The following is a 14,679-nucleotide window of genomic DNA, read 5'->3' on the forward strand; positions in this document are numbered from 1 at the left end:
CTGCGCCAACGTCCATCCTCAGACACTGTGGGCCCTGTGCGCTCGTGTTCCGCTGCCATGGCAGCAGGGGAGGGGTGGGGTGGTAGGAGCAGTGGCAGCTCCACCAGCAGCGGCTGCCTCAGTCTGCAGTCGATGATGAGTAGCTTTCTTCACCAGCGCAGTGAGGAAACTACTAACCAGCCGCAGCAGCAGCAGCAGCATCAGGTGGACCTGGAGCAGGACCTCAAACAACAGGCTTAGGCCTACTTGGACAGCACCCTGCCAACCGAGGTAGACAATCCCCTTGACTACTGGGCAACGAAACTTGACCTTTGGCCCCAACTAGCTGAATTTGCCCTTGAAAGGCTGTCATGCCCGGCCAGTAGCGTGGCATCGGAGCGCGTGTTTAGTGCGGCAGGAGGTATTGCAACTCCGCGGAGGACACGACTGTCCACCCAAAGTGTGGAGAGACTCACGTTTGTGAAAATGAATCAGGCGTGGATTAGTCTGGATTTCAAACCACCAGTTCCTGACACAACTGACTAAATCCGCCATGAATCATGCCCCAAACATGTGCCACTTTCAGGTCTCCTCACACTGCTGGTGTGTTCCATTTTTTGTCATAGGGTGCTGGCAGATTACGGGCCTCCCATAGCTGCTGCCAGGCCCCTAATCTGCCATGGGCCCCTATACCGCCTCCTCATGCTGCTGCCAAGTCCAGAGTCTCTCATGGGTCCCTGTACGGCCTCCCATTGCTGCTGCCTCCATCGCCACACTCTGCCATGTGCCACTTTCAGGTCTCCTCACACTGCTGGTGTGTTCCATTTTTTGTCATAGGGTGCTGGCAGATTACGGGCCTCCCATAGCTGCTGCCAGGCCCCTAATCTGCCATGGGCCCCTATACCGCCTCCTCATGCTGCTGCCAGGTCCAGAGTCTCTCATGGGTCCCTGTACGGCCTCCCATTGCTGCTGTCTCCATCGCCACACTCTGCCATGTGCCACTTTCAGGTCTCCTCACACTGCTGGTGGGTTCCATTTTTTGTCATAGGGTGCTGGCAGATTACGGGCCTCCCATAGCTGCTGCCAGGCCCGTAATCTGCCATGGGCCCCCGTACCGACTCCTCATGCTGCTGCCAGGCCCGTAATCTGTCATGGGCCACTGTTGTCGCTTGTTGGCATATTCCGCTCGTTCAGATGCTCCTTCTCCTGCTACTCCTCTTCACGGATTCCGTCAGCAGTCTTTCTTGGAATCCGTTTCCAAGAGACAACAGTTTGCGAGCACGCACCCGACGGTGCAGAAGCTGAACGTCCTCCTGTCCAAGTTGCTGCTGCCAGGCTCGTAATCTGTCATGCGCCCCTGTACCGCCTCCTCATGCTGCTGCCAGGTCCAGAGTGTGTCATGGGCCCCCGTACCGACTCCTCATGCTGCTGCCAGGCCCGTAATCTGTCATGGGCCCCTGTACCGCCTCCCCATGCTGCTGCCAGGTCCAGAGTGTGTCATGGGTCCCTGTACGGCCTCCCATTGCTGCTGCCAGGCCCGTAATCTGCCATGGGCCCCTGTACCGACTCCTCATGCTGCTGCCAGGCCCGTAATCTGTCATGGGCCCCTGTACCGCCTCCTCATGCTGCTGCCAGGTCCAGAGTGTGTCATGGGTCCCTGTACGGCCTCCCATTGCTGCTGTCTCTATCGCCACACTCTGCCATGTGCCACTTTCAGGTCTCCTCACACTGCTGGTGGTTTCCATTTTTGTCATAGGGTGCTGTATGGCCTCCCATTGCTGCTGCCTCCACCGCCACACTGTGGCTCCACACTCTGGTTTTGGCCCCGTGACTGCCCAAATGAGTGAAGTGTGCGGTGATTCTAAGATCGACGGCACTCATCTGCATGTCATACTGACTGACAGTATTATTTCTCTTCCCCAGCAGACTCCAAGGGCATTTAAATTAAAGGTACAGTGTTCTGCACTAATATTAAGTCTCTCTGAAGCCTAGAAACACCCTTTTTTAAGTTAAATTCACAGCGAATTTATTCGACTCGAATCGAATATTGTCCACGAATTCGCCGAATCAGTCGAATCGAATTTTTCATTTCTTCGCTCATCTCTAATAATATCTTTAAAATGTTCTTATTAATTTTATATACTACTGAACATTAATATCCAAAACTGAATTGATCAGTCATTAAGGACTCAAGCATAGCATAAATAAAATACAACACAAGCCCCATTAGCTGGATTTGTATTACAAGCCCGGCCTACCCTAAAAGCCCGGCAAGCTCAACACAATTTTGTAATCCCACATTGAAAATATCCAGTCCTATGTCCGATAAGTGGATATAGTGTGACCAGTAATGACCAATAAATCCGCCTTCAAGATCCACATGTCGATAAGAAAAACCATTAATTACCATCAATTTTTTCATTGACTTATTCAGCCTTCTCCTAATCTTCTCTAATGCTTTAAATTGTGGGTACAACAACCATAACAGGTGTGGAACTATTATGGAAAAAGCTAATGTAGTATTCGGGGCTATTAATCTGAAACGGTGTAAATCCCGCTTCATCATGAATAGCAATTCCAAAGTTTTAACTTTACCTATGTCGTTTCCCACAAGATGAATAATAACCATGTCAGGCGAAGGCCAAATTTTAAATAACTTAGAAAGGTGAAGAAATAAATGAACCCATTTCAAACCCCTAACATCTTTCCAATAAATCTGAAAATGCTCCGGATCCAAGGACAAGTTAGTAGAATAACAGCGTTGAGCCGTTTTTTTTCTTGCCCAAAATACAAATGAATGTCCGACTATCCACACGCATCTCTTACTACCTGAAATTCAAATAGAAAGGTCAGGTCTGATATATAAATGAAAATATTTTGATTCCCATCTACCAAGTTGTTTGATTATCGTTTCATCAAGGCCCATTCTAGCAGCTTCTGTGGCTGCACCTAATCTAAATGAATGAGAGGTAAATATTAGATGCTGTAAACCTGCTTGTCTCAGGCACTTTGTAATACCGAACTAAACCTTTATTTTCCAGCCTCAACGACCATTTGTAACTGACTCTAAAGGGCATATGCTGTGATCTTTACAAGCATATAATCCATCTGCCTCTACTAAATTGGTCTGTTTTTGATTTAGGAATAAACAGACGCACTCCATTGCCAAAAAAGACCACATGGTCAACTGCCAGCCCTTGTCTGGAAACTTTATTCCGTGGCAATAACTGAGCTATTCGTAGTGCTCCAAAGAATGCTAAAACAAAAGCAACTTTAAATAATGATGCTTCATATTTTGAAAAACATATGCTAGCAGTAGCTACACATATATTTTTTAAAATGGGGAGGTCTCCTACTATCTTTTGACATATGGGCTTTTTTATACCCCTTAAGGGCCTGCTGAACCATAAAATATCTGGTACATGGGGGGGTTGATTGTTAAACTTTAGAAAAAATTATTCTCCGGCTAATAATTTTGTTATATGGCTATGCGAATATTCTAAATGCATTAAATAATACGAAAAAGACAGAATAGCATTTTCAGAAGGAGAATCGAATTGGAAACCAAATTCTCTAGCAAATTTGTTCCACTTAAACCACGCGACCGAATATTCAGTCCATGTACTGTAAGCTAAGGAATTTTTTATCGAATATTAGTCAAATCAATCTCCACAGGTGATCTGGACAAGTAACGCCTTCTTGATCTGCATTGGGCAGTAGTTGACGACATCTTGACATCTGTAATCGAGATAACGCATCTTCAATTTGATTTGGCTTTCCTGGAACATACTTAGCCTTAAATCATATGTCAAAATGCAAACAAAAGAAAACCAAGTGTCTTATAAATTTGATGACATATAACGATTTTGTCGATAAGCAATTCACTGCATAAATTACCCTTTTATTGCCTGAATGTATGAGGATCCTTTTGTTTATAAAATTTTCCCCCAAAATTTTCAAAGCTATAACTAACGGGACCAATTTTAATATTACAATGTTTTTTGTGGCTTTTTTAATTATCCACTCGATAGGCCACACACCACAGCATCAGCGTGTTTGCCATATTGCTGCAAATATTTTTAACCCGCTGCATCTGTAAACCGTTCAAAATCTATTGCCCTAACAAAGTCTTCTTGAAAAAATGACTTACCGTTGAATTCGTCAAGAAATTGAAACCACACACTAAGATCTTCCTTGAGATCCTGTGTTAAACGAATATATGAAAATGGGGATTTTAACCCCGCTGCAGCTAAATACAAACGAGGTGAAAAAATTCTACCAACTGGCATAATTCTGCACACGAATGTTAATAGGCCATGTGAAGACTATAGCTCTTTTAACAATACTTTCTTTCGATGCACAAAACATGTTATTAAGGATTTTAATGTTTCTACTTTTTCCCTTGGTAATTGAAATTCGCTTATAACAGTATTGATGTGTATTTGGAGAATAGCTGAAGCAAATCCTCACAGACTGATGAATTAGCAGGACCAATAAATAAAAAGTCATCTAAGCAATGTATAATGCCGTTTATTTTTGATTCAAAATGAACCACCCATTGTAAAAATGTTGCAAAGGCTTCAAAATAAGTGCATGACAATGAGCAGCCTGTGGGCAAGCACCTATCGTAATAAAAATTTCCTTCAAAATAAATGTCTAACGAATTAAAAGACAAAGGTGAAACTGGTAATAAATGAAATGCTGTTTTTATATCTGCTTTCGCCATTACCGCTCCCTGGCTGAATTTTTTTATTTTTTCAATGGCTTCTTCGAAAGAACAATATGAAACAGATGTCAATTCATCCGCTATTTCATCATTTAATGAAGAACCCTTGGGGAATGATAGATGATGTATTAAATGATAAGTATTAGGTTCTTTCTTCGGAATAATACCCAGAGGAGATAAACGCAAGTTCGTAAATGGAGGGAAAGGAAAAGGGTCTGCCTCCTTAATTTCGTTTAGCAATTTTTCCTTTACTATATCTGAAAAATGTTTTACCAGTTTTAAATTGGGAACTATCTCTTAATCTTCCCTTGAAAATATTGGCAGTGGGAAACCATTTTTTAAACTATCAATAAGGAAATTAGCTTTCTCCTTGTCTGGGTACAAATGCAGCCATCGCAGCATTTTTGCTAAATTCACTGGAGTGTGTGCTTTTGCGACAAATTTCTCTTGATGCGTGTTATGAATTGTTATTTCTTTTATAACATTTAAGTACGGGGTGTGTTCCTGTGCAGTATGAGCATTCATGTTTATATTTGCATGAAGCAGCCCATTTGCATTGTCTTTCATTATAGGCATAACAAAAACCTCTTTTATACGGTGACGCTACAGATGCCAATTGCGGTTTAGGAACTGTTGGTTTCTGTGGTGCCATCAAATTTAACCACAACCCTACACCCTTCATGCCCCACTTTAACCTCCCTAGCGGTCTAATTATGTCTATATTTCTGTGCTCAAAGCGGTACATTTTTTTGCATGGAAATATGTATTTTTTTTATTGTAGGCCTGTAATTCTTAGGAATAACTCACTGAAATCTGTCCGAACAAGAGTCTAGTAAACATCCCGGGTATGTTAAAATTTGAAACACAAAATCATAAATTATAATTTAATAAATAATCATAAAAAATAATATAATAATAATAAATTTAATTCAATATTATAATCAAACCAAAAACACTGAAATTTGAAATAGAGCGCCAAGTTCGCACATCACTGAGCAAAGTTGCAAAATCTTTTTCAGTGTCTGATGACGAATTTCCCCACGAATCATTATCACTCAATTCTGCAAGTGGTTCTAATTTACTATCGCTGTTCTCTAGCTGGTCTAAAACCGCTTTTGACGTAAAGGGACGCTTTTTGGATGCCATGGACGTTTCTCAGTTTCCAGGCAGAAAGAATGGACAAAAAGAAAGAAAGGACAAAATGTATGTGAAATGGTTTGATACAGTAATGTTTTACTATGTGATTTTAGTGTATTTAGTGAATGTCACTTTTTGTCATTTTCAAATTTCCCGCCAGTTCCGTCCCCCATACGTCCCGACGCTCGCTGGGGACGGAACCCAGATGACAGATGCCGGCATCCGCCAGAGGACATTGCTGGGGACACTGCAGGAGGGACATCGCGGGAGCGCAGGACAAGGTAAGTGAAGAACAGATCCCAGAGCAGCGCCGTATGGTATTCCCGAGTGTAGCTCGGGGTTACCGCTTGTGGTACTGAAACTTTACCCCGAGCTACACTCGGGAATACCGCCAGGGAGGTTAAAGAAGGGTATATTGCAATTTTTTGCCTATATGACTCGTTATAGAAAAACTATCCGAGTCCTCCAAAATTTTGATATGCTTCCAGTATCATGTTCATGTTCAAGATGTTGGAAAAGCCCGCTGCAGAATATCCAGATGTTTTTCTCCTAGTACACTAGCAAATATTGAAAAGGCGTGTAACCAGTTATTAAATGATCTTGCAACTGGTCTGCATCTCTCATCTTCTAATTTATCATCTGCTTTTTTATCTATCTTTATAATAAATTCTTTTGCCAATGGAATTAAGGACAATATGTCAACGTAATCTCCTTTCCAAAATGTTTCTTTAATTTGGGTTGTTAAATGTAAACCTAATGGCGCAATTTTGCAAGGCATAACTTCTTTGACACAGGTTTCTGGAATTAAATTGCTACTATTATTAAAATTAGGTCCCACCACAGCCATAGATTCCTTCTCCACTACCGTATGCACAGCACTTCTGTTATTTGTAGTTGCATGAGACCAAACAATAGCACATATAGCATCAAAATCTTTTTCTGTATTAGGCTCATAACTGTTAGCATGCTTATCAACATTATTACCTGAAATAGTGTTAGCTTTGAAAATTAATCCATAAATTTAAATAATAATTGAGGCAACTCGCCACTTCTACTATGAGCTCTTATTTCTTCATTAATCTCGGTTGCTAACCTCTGTTAATCTCTACTGCCCCCGCTGTTCAACACAGGAATACTGTGCCCAAGCTCAACAATCATCACTGCTTCTCCAGCAGCATGATCTCTCGCTAGTTGTGATTGTTGCCTGGCAACACTTCTCTCCTCAGTGTGAGGTGCCAAGATGGACCCCGCTTCCTGCCTATTGCCTTTGCTCCTGCACCCTCCACTGGCTGGCCATTAGCTAGTAGCCACGTCTCCTCCTCTTTGTCCTTGTACTCAGCCACCTTCCTTTGCTTGCCACTGCTTCCACTTTCTCCGATCCTCGCTGCTCCTCCTCTTGACCTAGGAATGTTCCTTCTCTCTCCAGTGGCAGGTGACGCTGAAGCCGCTGTTCCTGTGGGATCCGGTCACGATTTCTTCTTCTTCGCTCCCTTCATCTTTTAACTCTTGACCTTGGCAATCTTCTTCTTCAGCCAGGTCCAAGCAGTGCTGTAAGGGAATTCCTGCATGGCAACTGGCTAATAGAATTAAGCATAGGCTCAAGCATGCGTGCAAGAGTGCGTGCACACGGGTGCACACACGCGGGAGCGTGCCCACTGTTTCTGGAGCCAGACAGGCTATTTAAAGGAAGCTCTTACTCTCTGTCAGTGCTGACTGGTCTTCAGCTAACTTCCTGTTTCCTGTTTCTTGCTGTATCCTGTGTGTATCAGTTACTGACCCAGCTTGCCATTGACCTGCTCTTGGATCCTGTTTATGCTTCTGCTCATCAGTTTCTGATCCTGGCTTCCTCCTGACCACGTCCCTGTCTGATATTCCGGTACCTCATTGCCTGCTCGTTGCTGACCCTGGCTATTACTCTGACTATGCTTCTGGCTCCAGTTTTGGCTCTACAGTCCTGCTGAGTGCCTGTCCTGTCTGTCATTACATCAGCTCCAGTTGTCACGGTGTGTTCTGGCCTCACACTTATCAGACGTTCCGGCAAGCCACGTACACAGATCTTGCAGTTCCAGTGGAGTGCATCTTTAACCCCAGCTGGCCGCCCCGGCATCAACTCTATTTCTGACTGGATGCCCATCACCAGCCGCAAGTTCCACAATCAATATCCACAGGCAGTCGTGTTCCTCCTGTCCCTCGGCACCATCTGTTTCACCTTCAGTGGGGCCTGAGTTGAAGATACAAGGGAGGCTGACCTCGTCAATTCAGACTTCTATCAGATATGTGACAAGCGCAGAAGCCATTCGTCCCCTCCGCTGCTTCCCGCCTGTTCCGGGACTTGGTGCATCATCTTCTTCATGGTTAGTGAGCTCAATGAAGCATTATAGCTCAGTAAAGCTCGCTGAGCAGCAGTGACCAACTGGCGCAATTCCCCCTCAGGCGGTTCCTTATATAATAAGGCCCTAATTTTAGAACTTTCCCTGGGTCACATGGGGTACTTTTCTTCCCATTCAAACTCCTGCTTTTTCCTAAAGGGACATTAACCTATAATTTATGTTTCCCTGATGTAATTAATTATACCTATTAACAACCCTATATTCAAATTGAGGGAGAGGCAGCCTCATGCCCATCTGAGTGGGCACATATTTTGTGCCCCCTTTTAACATTCTAGAAAAATGTGTACCTGCTTTGGATTGAGATAGAAGGCCAACTGGAAAGGAAAATATCTGTATGGCTTTTCCTGAGAAATTCAAAGTCGTTTGTTTCCATGAAAAATCTAAAAGGCATAACTTTATAGGCCATTCACATTACACAGTGTAGAATAAACACAGGTAAATGTACGTGTGTTGACCTGCGTTGGCATGCTATGTTTCTGTGGATTGTGTTTTATCATGCAATTTTCTTCTTGGGATTTGCTAAAGGTCTTTGGTATGGCAGAGGAGCCAAACTTGTGCTGGTCTACTTTTTTCCCTGTGTGTACATGCACATTGTGCTGGTTAAACATGTTGTGTTACTTTAAAAAAAATACTTTCTACCACACATTTTATCATGAGCCAGTGCATATCAGCAAAATGTACTAGTATGAATGGCTTCCTTATTGTTTACAGGTCTGTGCATTGACATGTGTTGAAAAAAAAAACTGTCATTGTATCATTGAACTTCAAGGTCCCATTCACACTAGGGCGTTTTGAATCGTGGACAGAATCGTGGCGATTATGCCCACTATTTCAAAATGCTTTGCTAAAATGACAAATTGCAAAACCACGTGTTCAGGTGCCATTCATTTTAATGGCAACTGAAAACACAATTCGGTTCTGCCGCAAGATAAATTGTGGCAGAACTGCACCGCATTTTCAGATGCCATTAAAATGAATGAAAGCTGAACACGTGGTTCCGCAATTTGTCATTTTAGCAGAGTGTTTTGAAATTGCCACGATTCTGCCCGTGATTCAAAAAGCCATAGTGTGAATGGGGCCTAATACTTATCACATACATGTAATTGATAGATCCTCCTGTGCTTAAATGGATCCCTAGCTCTAAGCTGCTCACACTAAAACTTATACCCAATAAGTGCAAATAACCAAAATATATAAAACAGTGTAGCTCTAATAATAAAATAATGCAACACACACATATAAATATATCAAGGTGATTAAATGAAGTGCTATGATACTGCTAGGATCAAAAGGTGAAATATAATAATAATTGTGAAGAAATGAATCCTATAAATTAGTGAATGAAAACACAATCCCCCTGATCCACAATTGAGGGATCCAATACTCTCATATATAATAGTGAAAATGCATAAAACGTGAGTCCCCTATGTGGGGATGTAACAAATACAAACAGTGATAAGTGTTACACACCACACTTAACCACATCCAAATATACACATATAAATAACTAAACCCACAAATTGAAATGACAAAAATTGTCCAAGGTTGTTGAAAACATTCATGATATTCCACGTTTCAGATGAAAAATATCTCCAGTTCTTCAAAGTGCTGATTTTTAACAAAGCTTTTACACCAAAACTAAAAAAAGTGAAAAAATAAAAAATACGAACATTTTCTGCCTTTAGTTTATTTAAAATTTCTATGATATCCACACGCGGTTAGTGGTTGGTACTGTGGCAGGTTAGCTCTGCAGTTAAGTAGCCAAAAGCCAAAAGTTTAGTGCCTAGGGCTGTTATTTGTGCCTATGCAGGTATTTGAGGGGTAAAAGCATCCCTGTATGTTACAACACAAAAAATTATCTAAATTGGACTTTTAAGATACATTTTATATATGACATCAGGCAGAGTATCCTTTTAACCACTTGCCCTCCAGAAGATTTACCCCCCTTCCTGACCAGGACACTTTTTGCTATTCTGCGCTGCACTAGTTCAACTGTTAACTGCACCATCATGCAACGCTGTACCCAAGCAAAATTTTCGGTCCTTTTTTTCACGCAAATAGAGATTTTTTTTGTTGTGGTATTTGATAACCACTGAAATTTGTATTTCTTGTTATATAAATGAATAAAACAAAAAATTTTAAAAAACCCACAATTTTCTACTCGCTGTTCTAAAAAAACATCCAATAAACTCAAATTTAGTCATAAATTTAGATTAAAATGTATTCTGATACATGTTTTGGTAAAAAAAAAATCCAATATGTATATAAATATTGGTTTGTGTGAAAGTTATAGTGTCTACAAATTATGGTATACTGTATATATTGGAATTTACACAGCTTTTACTTTCTGACTGCCTATAGCATTTCTTCATGTGCTAAAGGCCAGGGCAGTATAAAACCCCCCAAATTACCTCTTATTGGAAATTTGACACCCCAAGGAATTTGCTTGAGTCCATTGAAGACTTAATTTTTTTCCAAAACTTTTTGGAAAATGACAAATCAAGTTTTTTTTTTGTTTTTTTACACATAGTTGTCCCTTAAATGATATATTGCTCACACATGCTATGGGTGTGTGTAGAGTAACACCCCAAAACACATTCTGCTAATTCTGATGGATATGGGGATATCACATGTGAGGAACTTTTTGACAGCCTAGCCCCATACAAGTCCTCAAATGTTGATTTCTCATAGTTTCTCACAGTTTTGGAGGCCCTAAAATGCCAGGATAGTACAAACACCCCCCAAATGACTCATTTTTGGAAAGTAGACACTTCAAGGAATTTGATAAGAGGCATTTGGAGATATTATTTGTCAGAGGGTTTTGAAAAAGAAAGGAAAAAAATAAATTTTAGTTTTCTTTCTTCATTTTCCAAAAATTTGTGGAAACAAATGAGATCTGAAAAATACTCACCATGCTTCTTAGCAAATACCTTGGAGTGTCTACTTTCCAAAAATGGGTTATTTGGGGGGTGCTTCAACTATCCTGGAATTTTATGCCCAACATTAGAAGCTTATGATACACATTACCCATTCTTTTAACCACTTGAAGACCAAGCCTTTTCTGACACTTTCTCTTTACATAAAAAAAATAGTTTTTTTGCTAGAAAATTACTATGAACTCCCAAACATTATATATTTTTTTTAAAGCTGAGGCCCTAGAAAAGAAGACGGTGAGTATTGCAATTTTTGGTCACACAGTATTCACGCAGCGATTTTTTAAATGCAATTTTTTTAATACACTTTTTTGAATTTTAATGCACAAAAACACAATATATTGCCCAAATGTTTAATAAAATATAACAGAGAATGTTATGCTGAGTAAATAGATACCAAACATGACATGCTTTAAAATTGTGCATATTTAATTGTGCAGTCACAGGGATGTGCTACGCACCCCAGTAGTCACCCCCTCCCCCATTTTTACATGCAGAGCAACATATTGTTACATCGCTTTGCCTGTAGATGCCAGTCATCCACAGTAAAAGAACTGTGGGCGGTCAGCAAGTGGTTAAAACATACATAAATTATTATGATTCATTACATACCTAAGAATGAATAACACAAAGAGTTTAAGAGTTGAACAATTAATTAGCCCTCATAGAGGCAAGGTTTCTTTAATTTCTGATTAAGAGCATTCATAGATTCAGCTTAATCATTTAGAAATATTAAAAAAGAAAAGATGTTTCAAAACAGACAATTAGTAACAGTAAAATAAACAGGATTAAAAGAGAGAAGTACTTAACAAAGTTCATCCGTGGCTTCATGCAGAGTAAGTAATTTACAGAGTATTTCAATCTGATATGCTCTCATGAATGACTCTTAGCATCCCTTCATTGTTTCAATGGAGACAAGAGCTGCAGCTGCCAATTTTTTAGGTCACTGAAAAAGATGTACAGTATAATACAGTATAAGAAATCAAAGAGTCTGAGAGGTGTGCTGAAATGCTGGAGCTTATTTTATAATGCTTGACAGACATCCCCTTAATGCCAGCTTTTAACTGTAACTATATTTTTAGATTACAATGATTTTAAATCTGAATCAACATATTGAACTGAATGAAATTATGATTGGATAGACACCAAATTGGAATATAAATCAAATCCATACATTTCTCAAGAACTTGGAAGTGGTATTAAATCAAAAAGGAAACTTTTATTATATTGCAGCTTATCTATTTTAGATGTTGTGAAGGGAGTGACTTTTGGGGGTGGGGGGACCCCTGTTGTTCCTCTTATGTGTAGCCCATGCTGTGCCTGTTAGGGGCGCAGGGTGCTCTGTCCCAATATTGTGTAGACATGTATAGTTTGGGTGTGGGGGTTGTCCATTGTTCACTGTCAAGTGGTTGCCCCATTGTTCTATTGTGTCTTGCTTGTGAGCAAACTACTATGGGACGCATGTGTTCCCCTATTGTCTACTGCCAGGTGGTGTATCCCATTGTTCTATTGTGTGTCTTGGTTTGGTGGGGGGCACGCCTCTCACAGAAGAGCTGGCATCAGGGCATGGCATGGTTGACCTCTGCCCACAACAATCAGCACCACAGGAGCTGCAGGAAGAGGATGCAATCGGCACCTCACAACGGCAGCTTGAGCTGATGTCCATGGATGGGACTTCGGTCTCCACTGACACAACCCCAGAAGAGGGTCTGGCATTGGGACCAGAGGATGTCAGCCTTACTTTGCAAACACTGAGGGATGTCCATGAAGTCAAAGTGGATGAGACTATAGTCACCACCTGGATACCCCAGGGATGCTGGGCAGTCGGCCCAGATCCCCCACCGCATGGTGGAGCCGGCCCAGCCACCCTGTCTTCTCTCCAGCGGCTCAGAGGACTTCAGGGAAAAAGGACCAGTCCGTACTTCTCCCCAGTGGTAGGTATGTTCTACAAGAGAGGCAGAGGTTGGCTGGGTGAGTAATGCTTGGTGTGGGACAATTTGCATGGGGTACTGTGTGGGTGCTGGCATTGGGGGACTGGAAGTACAGACTAACTTCAGATTCCATCCATCTGGGATTTACTCCTGCGTTAGTCTCCTGCCGAAAGGAGAGATATGTGACGGGAGTGACTTTTGGGGGTGGGGGGACCCCTGTTCCTCTTATGTGTAGCCCACCCTGTGCCTGTTAGGGGTGAAGGGTGCTTTGTCCCAATATTGTGTAGACATGTATAGGTTGGGTGTGGGGGTTGTCCGTTGTTCACTGCCACATGGTTGCCACATTGTTCTATTGTGTCTTACTTGCCAGCAAACTATTATGGGATGCATGTGTTCCCCTATTGTCTACTGCCATGTGGTGTATCCCATTGTTCTATTGTGTGCCTTGGTTTGTTGGGGTGTGTTTCCGGCAGCCCTTCCCTCCTGATGGGATGGCCTGCTGATGTGTTTCCTGTTCCTAGTTGTATTTCCCCGCCCTGTGTATATATCTTGTGTTTGTGTAAAAATAAAGCAGTTTACTTCCTGTCTTAAGAAGAGTCTGGTGCTTTCTATTTCCTGCATGATCAGCGGTGGTGTCCGGGGATCTGTGTTCAGACAGGGAAGCAGGAGTCTAACGGAAATACCCTAGTGTGGTCAGGGTCAGGTTACAGATGTGATGCCTTTGTTAGTTTTATTTCTGTTGGCTTTTGTTATTTTTCAACAGAACTAGCTATCCAGCAAATGTAGCAGTTAAAGGCTTTTTGCAAACTATCTAACACTGATGGGTTGAGTACAATGATCAACTTTTATTTATTTATGTAATACCTTTATCCCAAAAGGAACAAAACTGTTGCTGTAACTGGTTATAAAGTGTTAGCTGGAGCTTGGCTTCAGTTTGTTATTGTACCTAAATCTGAGAGTACATCTAACACTCCCCTGCCCCAGACTGGCAATGCTGAAGTCCAAAGGTGTCTCTGTGTTCCTTCATCCAGAGCATAGACACTCTAATGCAGAAGGTGTTAATAAATGTATTGAAATGAATCTGCGCTGTGATAATATGTGGCTGCTGACAAAGTATGATATACCCACACCTAAAAACTTACAATGTTGAGAAATGATGCAGTGCCAGTGAATATAACAAAAATATATAAATAAATAAACAGTGTTCAATGTGCCAAATGTGAAGTTTCTGTTAAATTGAAGTCCATATATATTCAGATAAAAAAGATCTGTCACCATGCAGTAGATTTTTGTAGTGACACAGAGTGCCACCACCTTAATCAAATGCACACTCACTAGACCATAAGCTGTAATAAGTACAGAGGTCACAACATGATTCTGTCACAGATCCTCCCCAGGCATATGCACTTCCATTCTGGAATCACTTCTTTTAGGCAGCAGCAAAAGGCAACTCCCAAGGAACTCACCAAGGAGCCAACAGAAAGCCAAGATAGTGTAACAGTCTAAATAGAAAAGAGCGAGTCATCTGGTTAAAACAATGTGACAGTGAAAAAAAAGTAATAACTCACTTAGGCAACTTATGC

At 41.5% G+C, this 14,679-nt stretch overlaps 1 protein-coding gene across 1 annotated transcript; it reads right to left on the reverse strand.

Moving 5' to 3' along the window:
* Positions 1–2,233: 2,233 nt before the first annotated feature.
* LOC149457418 (uncharacterized) lies at positions 2,234–2,905 on the reverse strand. Its single transcript, XM_089683728.1, has 2 exons — positions 2,872–2,905; positions 2,234–2,808 (listed from the first exon to the last, which is right to left on the reverse strand). Exons 1-2 carry the CDS (start codon positions 2,903–2,905, stop codon positions 2,234–2,236), a joined length of 609 nt encoding a protein of 202 aa, XP_089539854.1.
* Positions 2,906–14,679: the final 11,774 nt, after the last annotated feature.

This window comes from Staurois parvus, unplaced genomic scaffold (genome assembly GCF_062004578.1).
Source record: "Staurois parvus isolate SC_StPar_1 unplaced genomic scaffold, SC_StPar_1.0 ptg000321l, whole genome shotgun sequence".
Taxonomy (NCBI): Eukaryota; Metazoa; Chordata; class Amphibia; order Anura; family Ranidae; genus Staurois; species Staurois parvus.

What these genes read in the sequence shown, in the direction of transcription:
- LOC149457418 (XM_089683728.1), bottom strand. Translation starts at nt 2,905, where the DNA reads ATGGGCCTTGATGAAACGATAATCAAACAACTTG. An exon ending in AACGATAATCAAACAACTTG is followed by an intron (nt 2,809 to 2,871) that starts GTAGATGGGAAT and finishes TTTGAATTTCAG; the next exon opens with GTAGTAAGAGATGCGTGTGG.